General features: G+C 49.9%; 6 protein-coding genes across 6 annotated transcripts; 4 read left to right on the forward strand and 2 right to left on the reverse strand.

Annotated features, from left to right (window-relative positions):
• Window positions 1-1,782: 1,782 nt before the first annotated feature.
• Window positions 1,783-3,457, forward strand: FOIG_08555 (uncharacterized protein). The gene is made up of 2 exons (XM_031208599.1): window positions 1,783-2,484; window positions 2,538-3,457. Exons 1-2 carry the CDS (start codon window positions 1,954-1,956, stop codon window positions 3,324-3,326), a joined length of 1,320 nt encoding a protein of 439 aa, XP_031061605.1. The 5' UTR covers window positions 1,783-1,953; the 3' UTR covers window positions 3,327-3,457.
• Window positions 3,458-4,125: 668 nt separating this feature from the next.
• Window positions 4,126-6,661, reverse strand: FOIG_08556 (PiT family inorganic phosphate transporter). Its single transcript, XM_031208600.1, has 3 exons — window positions 6,275-6,661; window positions 4,754-6,214; window positions 4,126-4,703 (listed from the first exon to the last, which is right to left on the reverse strand). Exons 1-3 carry the CDS (start codon window positions 6,351-6,353, stop codon window positions 4,420-4,422), a joined length of 1,824 nt encoding a protein of 607 aa, XP_031061606.1. The 5' UTR covers window positions 6,354-6,661; the 3' UTR covers window positions 4,126-4,419.
• A 2,920-nt stretch (window positions 6,662-9,581) lies between these two features.
• FOIG_08557 (uncharacterized protein) lies at window positions 9,582-10,944 on the reverse strand. Its single transcript, XM_031208601.1, has one exon. The coding sequence runs from the start codon at window positions 10,617-10,619 to the stop codon at window positions 9,720-9,722; it is 900 nt and encodes a 299-aa protein (XP_031061607.1). The 5' UTR covers window positions 10,620-10,944; the 3' UTR covers window positions 9,582-9,719.
• Window positions 10,945-11,126: 182 nt separating this feature from the next.
• FOIG_08558 (D-malate dehydrogenase) lies at window positions 11,127-12,354 on the forward strand. The gene has a single exon (XM_031208602.1). The coding sequence runs from the start codon at window positions 11,224-11,226 to the stop codon at window positions 12,307-12,309; it is 1,086 nt and encodes a 361-aa protein (XP_031061608.1). The 5' UTR covers window positions 11,127-11,223; the 3' UTR covers window positions 12,310-12,354.
• Window positions 12,355-13,273: 919 nt separating this feature from the next.
• On the forward strand, window positions 13,274-14,653 carry FOIG_08559 (uncharacterized protein; the record flags this gene model as incomplete). Its single annotated transcript, XM_031208603.1, has 2 exons — window positions 13,274-13,852; window positions 13,979-14,653. 2 exons carry the CDS (start codon window positions 13,274-13,276, stop codon window positions 14,651-14,653), a joined length of 1,254 nt encoding a protein of 417 aa, XP_031061609.1.
• Window positions 14,654-14,905: 252 nt separating this feature from the next.
• On the forward strand, window positions 14,906-15,229 carry FOIG_08560 (uncharacterized protein; the record flags this gene model as incomplete). The annotated part of the gene is made up of 1 exon (XM_031208604.1): window positions 14,906-15,229. One exon carries the CDS (start codon window positions 14,906-14,908, stop codon window positions 15,227-15,229), a length of 324 nt encoding a protein of 107 aa, XP_031061610.1.
• Between the last annotated feature and the right edge of the window lie 472 nt (window positions 15,230-15,701).

The following is a 15,701-nucleotide window of genomic DNA, read 5'->3' on the forward strand; positions in this document are numbered from 1 at the left end:
TATCACAAGGGACGAAAAGATTTAGCAAAGCTTAGTATATCTTAGCGGGCCTTTAGACCAGGTAATTTTGGCACCCTGTTTCAAAGTCCCAAGTTTTTTCTTACTCCCTAAAAGCCTGAAAGCAGATCAATACTGAAGGTAGCAACTTCCAGGAACAATTCCATCAACGTCGAGATAAATCTGGTTTCGTTGATCATTGCTCCATTCATCATGGGTGGTCAAACGGGTGGAGTGTGTTGTTTAGACTGACATTCCTGCGATATCCGGAATGGGCGTTCTGTCCCGCGTGTCCCGTGTGCCACGCCGTCACGCCTCGCTGAATTTCAGAGACAAAGAGTGAAAGACATGGCGTTTTCGTTAGCTAGAGATGGCCTAGCCTAGCTCTGATTCATGCATGCCGTGGGCTAGGTATGTTTATTTGATAGCGAACGGCTTTATCTACGTCGATGGCGGAATATGTTCAACGGATGAGATTCGGGGAGGGGTCTCGTTTAGGTAACTAAACGAGCTTTCTACAGTATTTTCAATTATGTACGATAGTCAAGAAAATTCTGCATCCCTGCGATCAAAAGGACCCTTGAAGACCCCTTCCCAGGTGAAAAGTCCCCTTCAGTTGGAGAAAACATGACAAGTGTATGCTTGGCAGCATCCTCTTAAACTCTGAATCAATTCTAGAACACTTCGCTACCACATGGCATGAAAAACTGAACCCTCCATCATACGACAGACCTGACGATCACATAGCCAAGACCTGCCGAAAACAACTGCCATGTGCCCGTCCTCCCGGGAACAAAGGCGCCGATCCCCGTTTTCCATGCACTGCACCTGCATCTGCACGTTGAAAGAGTGTTGGGTCTATGTGACAGGTCAGGTTTAGGCAGGTATGTGATAAGTGGCTTACCCCAGTTGCGCCATTTGGAGGGGGAAAACGATGAGAACGGTCTGTTTTTTGTTAGGTCGACTGTCGGGCCTTTGTTTAAGTGGTGATTTATCTTGGCAGGCCATTAGAGTTATCTCAGGGTCTGGGTCCACATCCAGCGCAACGATGGGGAAAAGGGAATAGATGCCTAGGCCCGAATGTCACTGCTGCACAACCCCTCACTTGTTTATGGTATGGCCCTGCTATTTCCTTGATTTGTGTCAATTAAACCTGAATAAACACAAACTGATCTGGCATTAATCGTGTTTAGCTCACGCGCGAGTCTGTGCACTGGATCTCTAAAGCATGGTGGCCCCGATCGATCCAACCTATGCCCCAGCACAAGGTCGATCGCACGTGAATCGCTTGCACTCTAAAATAACTGTAATATATCATAATGTGCCGGAATGCTATTGCCACTGTCAGTGGCATGTAATAGGATTGGATTTCTGCTTGGCACTGCATTCCTCGCTTGCACACTAGGGCCACTAGCACTCTTTGCCGGCCGGGACTATCGCCACTTTTTTGCTCCGAACGCGATAGTGCTCAACCCACACAGTGGCTGCGGGAGCCGCCGCTATGTCTGTGCTGTGCAGGTAATCATATCGAATCGAAGAAGCCTGCCTTTCCCTATTTGGACGGGCTTTTCGTCCTCTCGGGGCGAGATTCATCGAGGGAGGGTTGCAATATCTTGGACTAAGAAACTTGGGTCGACAGATAGTCCGTTCGACTATTCCTAATGCTGCCGAATCTAGACTGGTTGCTCATAGCTCTCATCGAAAAACTGTTCAAAGTTTCTGCTTTTGGTTGATTATGGAGATGATGGAGCGAAAACTTCGATCAGGAAGCGTTTTCAGTATCAACTAACAGTCTATAAGAAGACAGCTTCCAGCAGCCTAATTCACTTCTCATCACTCATCTCATCAACACAATCATCTCTTCAGAGTACTTTAAACACTCTTCACTCCCCTCCTTGTCTCACTCTCCCATCATCACATCTTCTGTCTCACTATCCACACACTCTTACATCAACAATGCCTATCGTTGCCAATCTTGTCCAGAGACCTGCTCCTCGCAGCAAGGTTCTCCCCCACCAGACCAAGACCAAGACCAAGCAGAGCCATGCAGCCAAGACTTCACCCGCCAAGCCTATCATGGCACCCACTGAGGCTACTCCTCTTGTCGCAGTGATCGGCGTTGGCTTCGTTGGTACTGGTCTTGTTGACTCTTTCTCTTCCAAGTACGAGATCATGGGCTTTGACATCTCTGAAGATCGTCTTGAGTTCCTCAGGGGAGAGTTCAGTGCTCGACCCAACGTCTCCTTCACTTCCAACGAGCCTGATCTTGGCAAGGCTACCCACTTCCTTATCTCTGTTCCTACCCTCCTTCGCTCTGACAGGACCATTGATCTGTCTTATCTCCGCTCTGCCCTTCGCCGTGTTGAGCAGTGGGCTCGCCCTGGCTGCACTGTTGTCATTGAGAGCTCTGTCTCTGTCGGCCTCACTCGCGAACTTCTTGGCCCCATTGCTAAGGCCAAGGGTCTCTTCGCCGGAATGTCTCCCGAGGTAAGCCAAACCATCTACACTATCGTACCATGACTTATACTAACAAGAACTAGCGCATTGACCCCGGCCGTGTTGAGCCTCCCATGCGATCCATCCCCAAGGTTGTTTCTGGCCTCGATGATGTCATCCCTGGATCTCTCGACGCTGTTGTCCGTCTCTATGGCCGCGTCTTCGACAGCATTGTCCCTGTCTCTAAGCCTGAGGTTGCTGAGATGTGCAAGCTCTACGAGAACTGCCAGCGCATGATGTGCATCGCCTATGCCAACGAGATGGCCGACGCTTGCAAGGGTCTTGGCATTGACGCCTTCGAGGTGTCTCGTGCTGCTGCCACTAAGCCCTTCGGTTACATGCCCTACACTCCCAGTCTCGGTGTTGGTGGTCACTGCATCCCTGTCAACCCCTACTACCTGCTCTCCAACTGCGAGTTCCCTCTTCTCGAGGCCTGCGCCGACAAGATGAACAAGCGCCCTGCCACCCAGGCCCAGAAGATCGTCGATGAGCTTCGCGGAACCAGCAAGCTTCAGCGCCGTGACTCCGGTATTGAGCTCAGCAAGCGAATCCTTGTTGTCGGCATGGGCTTCAAGGCCGGACAGGACCATCTCGTCAACTCTCCTGGTCTCCAGCTCGCCAGGGAGCTTCAGAAGCTTTCCATGGATGTCACCTTCGCCGACTCTCTCGTCAAGCAGACCGCTGTTCCCGAGATTCCCCGATTGGCTGATGAGGACTGGAACAAGGAGGAGCTTGAGAACTTTGACATGATCGTTGTCAGCTTCAAGCAGTGGGGTATGGACTTTGATGTCTTGGACCAGGTCTCTGTTCCTGTGCAGATGTGGTGCCAATAGAGAGTTCAAAAAGCTTGATATAGGCGTTCTGGTTTCTGGTTTCTTGTTTTCTATAATACATCAATGTCTTCTTTCTTAGCATAGAAGTAATAATCATAAGTTAATACAAAGTCGTTCAAATAATCACTTCCTACCTCATGATCTTTTCTAAAATTGCTTCAATTCTTCTTAATGGCTTTAGATCAACTTTACCATCATTAACAAGTAGACTTGCATCAATTCGTGTTGATAGTCTTGCGGTTATCACGTGAGACCTCGCCGGACTTGAATTGTTCCGCTCGCATGAAGGTAATATCCGGCAGTGACACGGACGAGAAAGTAACTTTACAATTTCCGCCTCATGCGACACGACAATTGCGGTACTTGATTGACCATTGGCTCGGTGTTTGGCCATCGGCCAGATTACAGAACGCATGATGCTACTGCGGGGGATTGTCACGGGCCCCATCATGGAAGAACACATAGAAACTTCGATGGCTGATCATGATACGACTCTACGGAGGATTAGTCCATGCGCCAAGATGTTGCCAAGTAACTGGTGTGAGTGAGGGTGTATAGGAAAAGCCATCAGCACGCCAAGATGTCAAGGGCTTGCCAAGATCTCAGCGTATCCCACAGTTCCTGCCAAGAGTCACCAATTACAGGGCTTAAACGACGTAGCTCAAGATGTTGCCGGTGGTTTCACCTCGTATTGAGAATGTTTGGTCGCGTGACAATGGCAATGTGCAAACTGTCGCTTTGTAAGTGGCTGACTTTGCCAGTCTTGTGACGCAAGAGTACAAGACAGCCACAAGGTTCACTTTGTTGTAGATCATTCAGCGCGGTGAAGAACCAAATGCTGTCTAAGTACAGGTCGAGACATAGATTACAGAGGTCATTGAAGGATCAAAGGCAGAGAGCGAAATAAGTATTGTAAAAGAGAGTAATCTCCGTCAATTAATGGTATAAAGTACTATAAACAGCTTTGACATCGGTATTCTATGCAGTCCGCTTCTCTATTTTCATCCCAATCCCCAAATGATTGTTGCATGTAATCAAAAAGAACGATAGAGCGTCAAGCTCTCAAAGGTATCAGAAATTGTGAGTGAGATGTTTAGAAGTGAGGGGCGTTGAGGGCGAGACCCATGAGGCATCCACCGATGAGACCAGCGATGGGGATGGTCATGATCCAGGAGAAGACGAGGAGGAAAACTCGCTTCCAGTTGACGGCCTTGAGGCTGCCGTTGCAGAGACCGACACCGACGGTGGCACCGGTGATACACATTGAGGTAGAGACGGGGAGCTTGTACTGAGAGAAGACGAGGACAGTGATGGCAGCACCCATCTCCATGGAGGAACCACGGCTGGGAGAGTGGTAGGTGATCTTGTTACCCATAACTAGTGAGAGTTAGTAATTGTTCAGAGGAGACGATATGATTAAGACTTACCCTTCATGATGTTGTAACCGTAGGTGATGAAACCGATGCAAATGGTGGCAGCGACAATACCAATCTGCCAGAGAGGAACCTCGGCCTTCTTCTCGGCGGGCTTGCCAGAGTGCCAAGCAGCGTACATACCAGCCCAAACACCGACAGCGTTACCGACATCGTTGGCACCGTGAGCGAAAGAAGCAGTGCAGGCAGTGATGATCTGGACGAAAGAGTACAGGTACTCAACCTCGTTGGCGTACTTGGGAGCATGCTCGTAGACACGGGCCATACGGCGACCCTCGGGGGTGGCCTCAATACCCATCTGAGCAGTGTGGATGTCGTAGTGAGCACCATACATAAGAGCGACGACGATCTGAGCGGGGATGCGCTTGACGACGGCAATCAGGTTGTGAGTCTCGTGGATAGAACCGGCACCGATGGGGTTTGCGTGGAGAGTGCGCATGGCCCAGCCGAGAGGTCCCTTGCCCTTGCGGAGGTTGGCGTGGTGCTTGTCCTCAGCCTTCTTAAGCATCTTCTGGTAATCCTCCTGGGTAGACTCGGAAAGGTTGAGGTGCTGCTTCTCGTTGACCTCGGAGCTGGGGGCAGCGGCGGGGGTGATCTCATCATCGCTGATCTTCTTGGGGCTAGGGTCCTCAGACTCCTGGGAGACGGAGACATCATCGTCCTCGGCACCGTGCTGAACGACAGCGTAGTTGGGGACACGAGCGTTCTCGGCGTCAGGGGGAGAGGGGCGCTTGAACAGAAGAGGACCCTGAACGGCATCCCACCAGCGGAGAGTATAGTCCTTCTTGATGACGACGGCGTGGACGAAGGGAACGAAGAAGATGGCAGAGAGCACGAAGAGACCGAATCCGACACCGAGAGTGACGGAGGCGATGTACCAAGCAGGCTTCTCAGTGAGTCCCAGACGGGGAGATCCCTTGTAGACGATGGAGAGAGTGCAGATGGTACCGGCGATGAGGAAGAAGAAAGGAGAGGTCCAGACAGCCCAAGGAACAGGGTTCTTTCGGACGTGAACAACCCACTTGACAAGGGAGAAGATGATGGCAGCAAAGCAACCAGCAATAGCAGGAGCCATACCGAGACCAGCAAAGATAGCACCGAGACCCTGACCACCGTTCCAACCCCACTCGACCTTGCTAGCACCAACAGTAGCGATACCAACACCAGCGAGCGACGAGATAAGCGAGTATGTGGATGAGACGTGGGCGTTGTGCTTGGTGCACCACATGACCCAGATGGAAGCACCGGCAGAGGCACAGGCGAAGGCGAGGAGCTGGACACCGGCGTTGTCGCGGAACGACTCCATGGGGATGATGCCGTTCTTGATTGTCGAGGCGGTTCGGGCACCGACTGTTAGGGCGCCGAGGAGTTCGAAGATACAGCAGAGCACCATGGCTCCTCGGTATGTGACGGAGCGCGATGAGACACTGGTAGCCCAAGCGTTGGCGACATCGTCTGTGAAGAAAATTGTCAATCATCTGTGAAATGCTGCACTGCAGGTGAGGGGTCACATACTGGCACCGTTGTTGTAGGCCTCAAGCAGAGCGAAGCAACTGCCAATGGCAAAGACGTAAGTGTAAGCCTCGAGAACCATTGTGACGGATCTGGCTATTGTGTAAAAGAGGGGGAGTAAAAGAAAGGTAGCTAAGCTGTATGAAGCTTGCTTCTTTGGTGAAGACGGAGAGGGGATGGAAGAAGGGATGCTCGAGCAAGAAAAGACAGGATTCAGAGTTCGGGGTCCTGGAGGGGAGACTTTAAAGGTTTCTGCAGTACCACCGAAACATTAAAAAAAAGTTATCCATGGGTCGTTGAGCTCCCCTGCCAAAGAGGCTAAAAACTCAAAGGTCCCTAAGCTTACAGTAGTTCCGTGCGCACGCCCCCACCCAGCCCACCGAAGGAGGGAGGTCCAGAAGCTGGAGCCACTGCGTGTTGTGTTTCTCTTCGGTGAGACGATCTGGCTACCGATTACACGGTGGCTTCACGCCTTCACACCCATCGTGAGTGTTTGCCGCTTTTGGATCCCGGCCGAAGTTGGGTGGAGTATTATGGGCACTAAAGAATTAAGCATATTAACCCTATCACCTCTCTCGAAAACCCCACGTGCGAGATCTCCAACCCCAATTCTCCCCTCTGATTGGTTGTTTTCTTGAGGATCAGAAGCACATGGGGGGCTACGCCACAAACTGCGGGACAAGAGATGGCCAAGCGATCGGTGACACTGCTTGGCTAGAAGCTGATTTCTGGGCGAGTCGCGTGCTCTCTTTTCAAATCGTGGGTAAAAAAACCCTGCAGAGATTTTTTAGAGTTGGAAAAATGCTTGAAAGTAAGTTTATTCACAAGCACAAAAGTATGCTTATTATTGCTAGGCTTGCTGTTGCATTGAAGATGAGGATGTGCACGTGCATATGCGTACTTGGGTTCTCAGACATAACAAATCTCCCCCAATCCAAGCAATAACAATATTAAAAATACAACCTTTTACCCGCTGTAATCTGTATCACCATTGCTGCTCTGTAACACGGACATCCTCCGATTTTACAGTGCTCGAATCCATCGTCTCGGCTTAGGAGTCTTGGCAAACCGTGCCCTTAGCAAGTCGATTCACCAGTTCCTCGCAGCGTTTGAACTTTGAAGTGTAAAAGCTAGCTCTCGCCCGAGATACTCCACTGTTCGGTCTCTCTTCTTGGTTAGATCGCAGTTTTTATCGCAGGCCCTGTTCTCTTACCAAATCTAGACCTTCTCCCCGTTAAGTCCCATCTCCCCGCGCGAAACGTGCAGAGCCATTTGAAACGGCCACATGGGGAAATGGAGAGATCTCACTGGATAGATTGCACCCCAGACACTAGTACGCACTACCTCTGTTTATTGGGTCCTTTTGCTGGCCACTTTTTCTTAACGACAGGGGTTATTATCATTTTTGGGTGTCGTTGAGTTTCTTTTGGCCTGACATTTCCGATTCCCGCTTTGTCTAATGCACGTGAAGTTGTTCGTTGTTGCGACATCCCTGATTGTCGTACGCATGATACCCGCTCCCTCGGCGAACGGATGAGACCTTCACGAGTGTCTGACCATGTCGTTTTGGTAAACCGAGTCTTGAATTCGGTGTCTGTATAGAGAATTGTAGATCACTAGTTTCATGAACAATTCCTTTTTGGCGCTTCCATCGTTCAGCTCTAGACTTATCTCTAAGCTTAAACCTTACGTTAGATTCTTGCATATCAATTCCCCCAGTTGATCCGAACCTCATCGCGAGAGATGTCCATCGCCACCATCTCATGTCCAGCTCTAGACACCACCACGGCAGCTTTTACCGTTTGCCAAGTCTGCGCCAAGCTGTTATATACCGAGTACCAAGAAGGCATCTTCCGGAATACCCGTCATCTCGGCCGTTCTGCCCTGGACGCCCAGACGGCTGCTGCTGCTTACCTGGACGCCCAGAAAACGCCTTCCGTCTCGGCGATCCATCCCTCAGCTGTCTGCCCTGCCCGCGCATGTCTTGGCCGTTCCTTGCACCACGGGGACACGACGCGGGCCCTAGATTGGGTGCAGCAAGCATCCGTACAGAAAAAAACCACACCAACGGTCCGCTAATCGTGACGTCCCCGGTGCATGTGTCCTGCTTAGCGGCATACCCGTGTGTAGGCTTCGCGAGGATCCTCAGCCAACCGTATCCACCCCGTTGGCGATTACAAGACGTTCTAGCAGGAGATTGGCATATGTCTAACCCTTGTCTGCATAGGTGAGCTGCAGGATCAGTGACCATTCTTGTTCTCGAAGGTTTAGCGGATATCGCCATCGCCGTAGGATCGTCGGGGATGCGATACCAGAAAGATGCCTGTTAATATGATAGCTGTACTTGTTTTTCGATTCTCCATTTGGATGTCTGGAAACGCCACTTCAAGATGGGAAAGCATCTCGGATCATCGTGAATTTATCGATAGCTCGTATTGAGATGTGTGTTTTGACGTCAAAGCTGAGGATGAGGTCGTCAACCCGCGGTTTACTTTCAGCGATCAACATTCTTCTTCGAGGTGAAGTGACGTGAATGATGTCAAAAGAAGAAAGATGTTTTCGATGACTGTGGAAGCCGATCACGATGTAAGAAAAATGAACGATTATCCTTCTCTCCCCCGATCACTACGCGCATATCATTGATATCGGACCTGGAGGCAAAACTACCCTATAGAGAAACTGCTCATCACAGCAACGAGGCCACTTCCAGAATCGGTAACGCCTCTTTGATGTCAGAACCTAGCCAGGGGCTCTAATTGGCTTGTCTTTTCTCTTCATCGATATCTAGCCGGTGACTCGGCAGCAACGGACAAACCCAACCCAAACCTTGAGTTTATGCATTGAACTTGAAGCCTTCCCGAACACGGAAGTGACGCACGTTTTCTATTTCCACTCTATTCCCTGATATCCGCTCTCTCAGGGATGCTAGGAATTTTGACCCTCTGATTCACTGCAAAATCATTGGAATGTAAAAAATTGCGTTAATAACCGTTGCCCCCTCACAATTCTCTCCCTCCTTTGAAAAGGTGACACCGTTTCTGAGCGTTGTTGGTAACGACAAATTTGGCTGATCGGCCAACCCGACCATCGTTTCCCCAAAAGATGGGTTGCCGAAACACGGGGGCTCTACGGCTTCAGATATTGGCTGCTTAATTTCGCGTTGCTCCTCCGCCGGATCATCAACGCTAGTCTCGTGTCACCTCTAGCTGAACTCGTTTGATTTATGCTTCTTTGGCGTCTGGATTTTTCCTCATTTTATTAGGTGTCAGAAATAATATTTTCGTCTGGTTCACGTGAATGAAAAAGAGCGCGTCTCGGAAAGCCTTTTTTTGTCAGAAGATCCTACCTTTACGAATTCGATCGCGATACGCGTCGCGAATGGATATGGGTATTCAACTTCCTGAAAATATCTTATCGTCAAATCTATTGATATTACCCTCTCCACCGCTCAATTAAGGAACTCTAGAATCGCGGAGACAACAACATCAGGTGCCTGCTCAGGAACATAGTGTCCCGACTCAACACTTCGACCTTCGACCAGTACACCCGGATCAGTAACATCCTTCCACTCCTTCACAGCATCAAAGCACTTCTCAATAACCCCATGCTTTCCCCATAGAACAAGCAAAGGGCTCTTAATCCTTCGACCATGCTTCAGATCCTCTCGCGCCTCCTCCAGATCGACCGTCGCGCTCGCGCGATAATCATTACACATGGCATGAACCGTTGCGGGATCTTCCAAGTTCTTGGCATAAATCTCAAAACATTCCGGCTCAAAGATGGATAACCCATCGCCTTGACGACCTCCCATGAACATCTCTGCTAACTCTCTAGGCTTCGCGGTGATAAGTGTCTCAGGAAGAGGTTCTTTCTGAATGAGAAAGAACCAATGGAAGTACGCCTTGGCAAAGTCGAAATCCGTCTTGGTATACATCGCCAGTGTAGGACAGATGTCAAGCAGTATGAACTTGCGAATGCGATCAGGATAATCGACAGCCAGTTTATGCGCGACTCTGGCGCCGCGATCATGAGCGCAGACAAAGAAAGACCCAGTATGGCCTAGAGCGTCCATAACATCGATGCAATCTCTAGCCATGGCGCTCTTTGCATACGAAGCTACATCGCCAGGTTTGGAGGACTTTCCATAACCTCGGATGTCAATCAGCACAACGTTGTACTTGTCGAGAACCCGAGGCGCGACACGATGCCAGATGTGTAGTGTTTGAGGAAAGCCGTGGATGAGAAGAAGAGCGGGCTTGGAGGAGGGCTCGCCGCTTTTCAAGCCGTTGATGGTGATGTCCGGGTTGGACTTTATCTTGATTGCGAAAGGTTCAAAGTTGTCAAACATTTTGAGAGGCTAACGAGAATAGTATTGTAATAAACAAGATCGGTAAATGTAACACGAAGGGGCTTTTCGGCTGTTTATATCGCATGAACGCCCTTTGGTAGACAAGTTGCTTAAATAATATATTTTGGTGATGATTAATTGCGGAGAGTGACTATGCCGTCATAATTTCACGGGCTCGCTGCCAAACCTCGGCCGCTTACCACTAGCGGGCTTACCTTCTGCCGTATAACAACGGTCAAACACGCCGAACAAGAGGCCAGAATAGTGATTGACGAGGCGATGGTATAGTAATTCATTTCTTAGAGGTGTTTTCTCTGCTGTTTTTCGAGATTCAGTCGCACAGACAATCGGCCAAATAGCACTCAGTCCGACCTTATCGGCGTAGGGACCCCGATAAGAACCGGCGGGCAAAGAAATAACCGCCAGCAGGGAAGTGGAGATTCATCATCGGCTTTTCTGAATCCCGATATCATCGGCCTTCGGTATAACCGTTGAACACTTATGAACTGCAAGTCCACAGAAATACGTAAGATAAAATCCTTTCTCAAAGACAATCAGTCTCCCAGAGCTAATATCCAGCATCCGACTTCATAAGCCTCTTACAATGTCTAAAACACTCAAGATCGCTGTTATCCCCGGCGATGGCATCGGCAAAGAAGTCATGCCGTATGGCGTCCGTTGCCTCAAAGCCGCAGCCAAGAAGTTCAACATCTCACTCGAATTCCAAGAGTTCGACTTTGCAAGCTGCGATTACTATGAAAAGCACGGCAAGATGATGCCTGATGACTGGAAGGATACTCTCCAAAACTTTGACGCCATCTACTTTGGCGCAGTTGGCATGCCCGACCAAGTTCCCGATAACGTCAGTCTCTGGGGCAGTCTTCTCAAATTCCGCCGCGAATTCGACCAGTACATCAATCTACGACCTTGCCGGCTCATGCCTGGTATTCCATCTCCCCTCGCAGGTCGCAAACCCGGCGACATCGACTTTTGGATCGTGAGGGAGAACACGGAGGGAGAGTACTCCAGCGTCGGAGGAATTATGTTTGAAGGAACAGAGCGAGAGACTGTGATCCAAGATACGGTCATGACGCGTGTTGGAGTCGATCGCGTTCTTCGCTATGCTTTTGATCTTGCGCAGAGTCGACCTAGGAAGAAGTTGACGAGTGCGACGAAGAGCAATGGTATCAGCATCACTATGCCTTGGTGGGATAGTCGCGTAGCTGAGATGAGTAAGAACTACTCTGATGTTGCGGTTGAGAAGTATCACATCGATATCTTGACAGCACACTTTGTCCAACGGCCTCAGATCTTTGACGTTGTTGTTGGATCAAACCTCTTTGGCGATATCCTGTCTGATCTGGGCCCTGCGTGCACGGGAACGATTGGCATTGCACCATCAGCAAACATCAACCCAACGGGCGATTTCCCCAGCTTATTCGAGCCTGTTCATGGAAGTGCACCGGATATCTACGGCAAGGGGATTGCGAATCCCATCGGAATGATTTGGGCGGGTCAGATGATGCTATCGCATTTTGGGTATGCAGATGCCGCTGCGGAAATGATGACGGCTATTGAAACTGTGCTGGCGAGTTCGGGAGCGGAAGTCAAGACTGCGGATATTGGTGGTAACGGAAATACGCAGACATTGGGAGAGGCTATTGAGAAGGAGATTCTATCAGGCCAGTAAGACACGCCAACATATTATCTATAAATAGATAGGATAAGAAGTTCCGCTGTATTCTTGGGGCACTGCCTCTCATTCTATCCTCATTGCGTTCTATGGAGGTTGGTCGCCAACACAACGAAATTGGCGACTGGGGCAAGCCATGAGTAGAAGCCCGCTGCACGAGTGTCGCATCAACCATGACAGCGATTGACAACTAATGAAAGCTCCAAGCGACATACTCTTTCATGAGCTGAAAGGAAATTGGTGGGATGATAAATCACCAGGCGTAGAGAACAGCCTCGTATTGGCCCATTCGCGCAGCTTTGCAGAATCCTCCACAGCCTGACCTGATTGCCAAGAACAAGTAATCAATGACTGCAGGAATCTGCGAGTAGCGGCCGTTTGCCTATCAAAAGTGACAGTCTAATCAGAAGTGTTAGATAACGACATATAGCCACCATCGCGCCTGGTGTGGTGTTATGAAGATGCATCGGGAATGAGGGATAAAACACGCCAAATTCTCATATTATTTGAACTCTGGTGTTGTTCCATGCTGCTCTTAACTAAGAGTCATCATGGCAGTACAAAGCTATTCTTTCTGCTGATACGACAAATCTTCCCCCAGGAAGCCCAAAGCAACATATACTCCTAGAAGAAACAACCCCCCGGCTCCCTAATCGCTATGAATCATTTCGGGAGGCTGATTCTGTATCACTGCCTCACGCCGATACAGAGTCCGAACCGGCTGTATTGAAAGCCGCCCATGAGCAGAATGTCGCAACCACCATGTCCAAAACCATGGAAGAAATACCCAAAACATCGCTGGTGGCACAAAGTAGGACTATTGGGCCTCTTTACACTGATCACTGGTACTATGGTCATCTTAGCCTCATGCGCCATACTGGTGTTTCTTTGGAAAGATGCGCAAATAGCCCGAGATCGCGGCGAGCCAGCCAAGTTTTGGAAAACTATCGTGTTTCGTAACATGGCTACGAAGGTCATTACCATCTGCTTCACCGCCATGCGTGTATCGACAGGCCTTCACATCAGTCTTGTAGCTACGGCTGTCGCTGCTCTTATGCTCGAGGCTACTGGTACCAGGTTTCGCGACATCGCGGCAGTTTCAATTCAACGAGCCTCAGGTTCAAGTCCTTACACAATCCTTCCTGCTTCATTGCGAGTTGCTAGAGTCAGCGTATTTGGTGTGCTGCACGCTTCGATCATTATTCTAGGGACAATTATTCTAGTCGCTTCGACCTTTACGTCCACGATACTGCTAACGGACCTGGAGAACGTCAATATCGCTGGACCTATGCAGACAAAGCTTCTTCCAATTGGACTCGGACCGATTACTACCTTATCTGCGAATGGTGTTCTTCACTACAGGTCCAGTCCTTTTGCGAACTGGCGATTTGGCGAAATGAAGTCTGGCGACGTTACCTCGACTGCCGAGATTGCCGACACCGGAAGTACATACCGTGCTCTTCTACCCTACATGAAGGAGGAGTCTAGAACATTGTTGGAGCACTACACTGGGCCAGGGCTGGTGGGTAACTTCAGAACAGTCTGTTTCAGTCCTAGCCTCGAAAGGATTCACTTCGATCTTACTGCAAGCAGATGGGGCCTTCAGGCAGAGCTCAATATCAGATCAACGGAAAACGGCCCAAGCTTTCTTAAAAAGTAGTCAAAGAATGAATTCCGCTTTCAAGCCCTGCTACCAACCAAATGGAATGAAAGCCACGCAGCTACCCTTCCACTCTCGCTCGCTAATAGTTACCACGCTGGTCCCCCCGGGGATCTAGGTCTTACAGATCCCCTCTCAGGCCGTAACTTCAGGTTCATCCCCCTGCTGCTTCTCAAGTCCAGTCCTATTCTGCTGCATGGATTTGGGCACCTAGATTTAGGTGGCGAGACTGATGAGAGCAAAGCTATGGACAAGATTGATCAGCTGAAAGGATTAAGGACAAATATGGACGGTCATTGGACAACAGCTTCGTTAAAGAATGGTACCGAAGTGTTCAGTGTGACATTATGTTTTGTCGCGGATAATGCACCGGAGCTTCACGAAATTACTATGACTGGGATGGCTATCCCATCTGAGCCCACAGTCGAGTGGCAGAGGAACGGCCCTTGGAAGAGTAGTCAGCAACTGCGGAAACAGCTTGGCGTTGGAGTTCTCAACAAAGGCTACAGGAGACGACATATTATGCAGCTTGAGATCGGAGTGCATGACTCGAAATACTCAAAATCAATGACGGAGCACAAGAACTTTGCTCTTGAACAAGCGCTGTTGGGGTACCCACCCCAAGGATGCTGGGCAATGACAAACTACAAGGATCTCTATGAGGAAGATTGGATCGATTAGTGGACCGCACATGCTGTGCATGTTTCTCTCATCCAAGACATCCTGTGAGCGACGGGCGATCCTGCATTAGCCAAACAGGCCCTTGCCTTTAGGTTTCACTCCATGATCTTCTACGACAGCATGGCAGGCTTCGACCTGCAGAAGCCAGTCACCACCATAAACTCAGCCGAGATGCTCCTCCCAGTGCGGTGGACGGGGCTAGACGTAGTTCTGGGCCTGGCCTTGGTTCACTTACTGCTACTATGCAGCACGATGGTGCTGTTTCAATTCAAGACGAGGGCTTCTAGTCTGGGCAACGCTTGGCAAGCCACCGCCCAAGTTGTGTCGACTGAAACGCGTGCGGTCGTGGAGGAGGCGAGTGCGGTGAGGGATAAAGAGGTTGAGGCTTGGGCTAGGTCGTCGGTGTTTCCAGAAGGTCGTGCCTGTAATGATGTCCGATGTCAGGAACAGAACGGAGATCGTGGATCAAAAGATGTGAAAGACATCGGAAGGTTTCAAGCGTCGGGGTTCAGCTGTCTTTCCAGAAGGAAATTACGTGCATATCATATTGGAGGTTGTATATCATCTACTCCGTGACCTGAGTCATTGTCACTTCCTCCACTTGATTAGCGCTCTGATCGCCTCCCCTGGGCGACCTTGCCGCAGTGGGTATTCTAGATCTCATCTTCGGTCCACGCTGCCGATCACTTGCAATCTGGTTCCACCACATGCACCTCTCGTTTATCAACCAAGGCTACATATAACAAAGCTTCCCTGTTGATGACTTTGGCTCATAATTCCCGCTAACCGGGGATGATCAGGATAGTAAATTCCCGCAGCGACAGGCACGGTCCGCTCGAAGCGCTGGCCTGAGTTCTACGGCATCGATCATGATATCCTGACCAGTCAGACCGTGGTGATTTCTTGTCGGAACGACAACTTGCCTCGGTGAGACGTTAAGTTGGTAACGTGTGCGTGCGTTTTACTTGCTCATTGTAATTAAAAGGAAACGTGCCAGCGACTGATCATCCGGGATGAGCCGATTAGTACGGGGTAATTCAACGTCTAT

Source organism: Fusarium odoratissimum (assembly GCF_000260195.1).
Source record: "Fusarium odoratissimum NRRL 54006 unplaced genomic scaffold supercont1.13, whole genome shotgun sequence".
In the NCBI taxonomy this organism is placed as follows: Eukaryota; Fungi; Ascomycota; class Sordariomycetes; order Hypocreales; family Nectriaceae; genus Fusarium; species Fusarium odoratissimum.